General features: G+C 45.6%; 1 protein-coding gene across 1 annotated transcript; it reads right to left on the bottom strand.

Annotated features, from left to right (window-relative positions):
* Positions 1 to 291: 291 nt before the first annotated feature.
* NPBWR2 (neuropeptides B and W receptor 2) lies at positions 292 to 3,623 on the bottom strand. Its single transcript, XM_039719275.1, has 3 exons — positions 3,585 to 3,623; positions 3,149 to 3,302; positions 292 to 2,647 (listed from the first exon to the last, which is right to left on the bottom strand). Exon 3 carries the CDS (start codon positions 2,049 to 2,051, stop codon positions 1,053 to 1,055), a length of 999 nt encoding a protein of 332 aa, XP_039575209.1. The 5' UTR covers positions 2,052 to 2,647; positions 3,149 to 3,302; positions 3,585 to 3,623; the 3' UTR covers positions 292 to 1,052.
* Between the last annotated feature and the right edge of the window lie 807 nt (positions 3,624 to 4,430).

Below are 4,430 nucleotides of genomic sequence, written 5' to 3'. Positions count from 1 at the left end.
ACAGGTGTGAGAATAAGTTTTCCAAGCTTTTAATATGGAGTTTTTGATCTCCACACCCTCCCAATCAAGTCCTGGTTTTGTTCAAGTATTTTGACTATTTATCTGTGAAAGAAGAAACTTTATACCTGCAGTGCTCACTAGAGTTTCTCTTATGGTTTACAAAACACCTTGATTTTCTTGCAAACCTACTGTGTTTTATTTTATAATAGGCAAAATGCAATATATATAGCAAAGATATGGCACAAGTAGCATAAATTTTCTCTTGTGAAAGAAGGACCAGTCACTTTTTTCCCCCATGAAGTTTATTTCATTACTCACTCAAATAAATATGTATTTGACACTTAACAGGAACAACTAGTTCAAAATGATTTCTAATACAAGTTCTCACAGTTGTTATAGTATTTGTATGGTGTGCTGTTTAGCACTATTTTTGAGACTCAAATCTTCCTTTTGGTCTAAATTTAACAAGTCAGAAAAGAGGAAATTTGTGGTGGGGTAGAAGATGAACATCCTTCAAAATCAAAAGAAAGCCATAACACACAGGAACATACATGAACATTGAAAATAGTTTCTTTTCTCTTCCAAATACTCATCCTCTGTTTTACTGATGTTTCATTGAAAGTGCTCATTAGCTCTGCTCCATTCAACAATTCTCCCTAATAACTCAGTGACAAAGAACTGAGCTTTGCACTCGTCTGGAAATCGGTCTCCAGCCTGTCCATGCTGTACAGCAGATGGCAATAAAGGACCACTCTGTGGCACAAGTACACCCCTGAAAAGTAAATGTTCTGTCCTTAATAATTCAGAGGGTGAAATTAAAAATCAGGGTCTAGAAATGCAACTCTGAGAAGTTGGTAGGAGCAAAGAGGGGAAATACAAGAGTTGCAAGTGGGCACGACAAAACCTGTTGCTGATGAAGGTTACAAGCAGACCACACATGACATGTAAACAAAAGAAAGGACGTTGTGCATTCATTGGCCACTTCTCCAGTCTGCAAAGTTGCCCCTGAAAAGCCCCAGAAGGGCAGGGACCTGCCAGCCCCAACCCCCTGTTCAAGAAGTTCTGCATTCCAGCAACTTCCGGAAACTTTTCCGAAAACTGTCATCCAGGAAAGCGTACAAGAAGGGATTCAAGCATGAATTGGCATAGCTGAGGCTGGTGATGAAGTAGGATATCCCGATGACCATGGAGGTCTGGGGTAAGTCAGTGGTCAAAGCCACGATGGTGGCCAGGTGGAAGGGGGTCCAACAGAAGAGGAACACAGCCAGGACTATGAAGACCATAATGGTGACTTTCTTCTTGGCTTTGTCCAGGGCTCTGGCATTGGAGTTCAAGTGCATGTTCCTCAGCTTGTAGAGCATCATGGTGTAGAGGATGCAGATGGTGGATACCGGAATGGCAAAGCCAAGGATGAGGGTGTAGATCCTGCTGGCTTTGAACCAGAACCTCTCAGGCTTGGGGAAATTGAGACCACAACTCTTGATCTCCAGGTCGTCGGTGTAGACATTGGCAAAGATGATGAAAGGGAGGACTATGATGGTGACCAGGATCCAGATGCACAGGCTGACAATCCTGGCTGCTCGGTACGTGCGGTGGGGCATCCTCTTGGACCTGACTGTGGCCAGTACCACCAGGTACCTGTCTATGCTCATCACTGTCAGGAAATAAATGCTAGAGAAGATATTGTAGTGGTCTATGGACAAGATGACCTTGCAGAGGATTTCTCCGAAGGGCCAGTAGCGGAGGAGGTGCTCTGCAATATTGATGGGCAAGACAAGGGTGAACAAGTCATCAGCGATAGCGAGGTTCAGGATGAACATGTTGGTCACAGTCTTCATCTTGGGGGCCTTGAGGATCACATAGATGACAGCAGTGTTGCCTGTGAGTCCCACAGCACAGATCACAGAGTAGATCACGGGCAGGACAACGTAGAAATCAGCTGCCTGCTCTTGGAGGGTGAAATTGAACCTCATGCTGTTTTCCAGGTAGCAGCTGTTGCCTGCGTTGCTGCAGGAGCTGTTCAGATCATCCCAAAAGGAGATGTTTCCCATGCCTATTGATCACAGACCACCCTCAGATACCACTGAAAGCCTCACTAGTACAGAAGTGAGAGGTTTTTTGTTTGGTTGCGTTTTTCCCCCTCCTGTGAGAAGCAGCTGTTACCGCATTTAGATGCGGCTTATTTTCAAAGGTGAGTTCTGAGGCTTCATGGACCACCTAACTTACCTCTCCCCCCTGTTGGAGAAGTTAAATTTTGAAGTGATGATGGGAGAAAAAAATGTTTGTAAGACATAAGGCTCCATGAACCAAGAAACGAATGACTTTCTAAATAAGTCAAGGAACTCTTCTTTCCAAGAGCATTCCGACGAGCTTTGGCTTTTCTTCGCTGGGGGAGCTGAGCGGCTCCTGTTCAGCTGTCTGCAGTGAGAGTTCGGCAGTTACAAGGAGGCAGAAGTGGGAATTTCGTGCCTGGCTGGCTGTTCACAGCCCTTGGAGGACCGGAGGGATGGCTGCTGTTTCTCTGGCACAGCTCTCGCTTTCCAGTGGTTAATTAGCACCTGTCTTTGTGTCGGAGTTCAGGCTCTTCACGGACTGGGATTTCACAAACAATGAAGAAGTTTCTGCTACTCCCCACTCCCAGGGTCCCCTAGCAAAAGAAGGAGGGGGGAAATAGTTCAGGGAGTATTTCTGAAATTAATGGTTAAAGGGATTTTCCTACAATCAAAGTACACCTTTAAGCAAGGGTGGGCTATGAATTTACTCACTCTGAAAACCATCCCCAGTACAAACAACTGGCAGCACCCCGAATTTGGCACAGACAAACCTGTACATCTCAGAAGTTCATCAGGTTAATCAGGGAAGAGGGAGAAAAGTACCCTTTAAAAAAGCAAATCCACTTTAGAGACACGGCAAGAATCATCCCACCTGTAGCAGTTACCACATCCATCACTACTGCCTATACTTCCAAGAATTCCTCCACAGGGAATAAACAAACAACCGACCCCTACCCTCTCTGTGAAGATCAAAGGTTTGGCAAGCTCCAGGCTCTGCAAAGAGAAGTGCCTCACTTCTCTTCCCCTTTGTTGTCACAGCAATGAAGCGAGTGGGACTGCCGGCGTTAGGGACGGAGGGCTGAAGTGTCCCTTACCTGGGAGCGGCTCCGCTGCCTCCTCCAGCACCGGCTGCTCGCACTGCCGAGCCTCTTCCCTCTAATCCGAGCTGGAGGAGGGTCTCTGGGCTGCTGACGTTCCGGGATTTGCAGTCAGATCAACACGATGCTTCTGTGTGTGCGCGTTGCGTGTCTGAGCAATTAGCACTTGCTCAGATCAGGAAGGGGGGAAACAAGGGGTTTATCTCTGCAGGGTTATTAAAATAGCAAATAGGGTGGATGTTTCCTTCAGGAATGAGGGAGATGCTGAGGGACACAGGCAGCACCAGGACTGGCTGAGTGAGGGATGTGTGAAACTGTGGGAAGCAGGGGGTTAAACTGCTTCAACAGGGAACCTTGGCTGGTGTTAACAAAGTGTGTAGGAGGAGGGTGAGCCACGTTACAGCGTGCAAAATAAACAAATAAACAGACGTACCTTGCAAGAACTGTGCTGTTTTCGGCTGCTCTGAGGGAGTTTGGCTGGGTTTCTCCAGCTGGGTCTCTGATCCGGCTTTGGAAATTCAGTGAAATCCTTCAGATTCACAGTGCATCAGGAGGTGCAGCAGTCCTGTGAAGCTTGTTGGAAATGCACCCCAGGTTACAGAGCAACAATGTAAGATCACTTGACCAGCATGTCCCTAAAGAAAAAAAAAAAGAAAAAGGAAATCAAGAGTCTTTTGATTCTCCTTTAGTCTTTTAAATGTTGCCTGACCTTTGTTTCAAGACAAGGAATGGGAAAACACAGGAATCCATCACTGCCATGCCTGGCTAAGTGCATTTAACCAGGAGGGCCAGCTCACACACCTGAGCCAGTAGCCAAGAGCTGTGTTTGACTTTGCTCCTCTTCTTTGGAAGTTTTTTTATATTCTTCTGGCAAGATTATTGTGCACCAGTAGCTGGGTAGGAGTATAACATTTCACTGCACTGGCTATAACTGACTTTTCAGCAGATGGGATTTTTTTTTTATGCCCAATGTACAACCCTTCAAGATATTTTGTGTACTGTGCCCAAAATCTAACCAGATGCTGGACTTAAGGAAAATGAAACAGGAATTATATTGTCCAATTATATTGCATAGAAATGATATGGATGATACTTCTTCAGACGAAACACCCCTGGAGCTTTCCTCTTGCCAGTTTTGGGAAAGCTGATGTGGTTTTTAAGGAGTCGTAAATGAAGCAAGGCTTTGGTAGGTCTGCAGGGGGAATGCAGTTTCCAGGAACTGCTGTTGTCTTTTTTCAGAGAAAAACATACAGGAAGGCAGAAAAATTCAGGAGAATGT

The sequence above is a fragment of the Passer montanus genome, unplaced genomic scaffold (assembly GCF_014805655.1).
Source record: "Passer montanus isolate IOZ18808 unplaced genomic scaffold, ASM1480565v1 scaffold41, whole genome shotgun sequence".
Lineage (NCBI taxonomy): Eukaryota > Metazoa > Chordata > Aves > Passeriformes > Passeridae > Passer > Passer montanus.
Note: the sequence above shows the minus strand (reverse complement) of the source record. Positions and strands in the feature narration are given on the sequence as shown.

Bases quoted from the DNA above. Each gene is read 5' to 3' on its own strand.
- NPBWR2 (XM_039719275.1), bottom strand. From the start codon at position 2,051: ATGGGAAACATCTCCTTTTGGGATGATCTGAACAGCTCCTGCAGCAAC.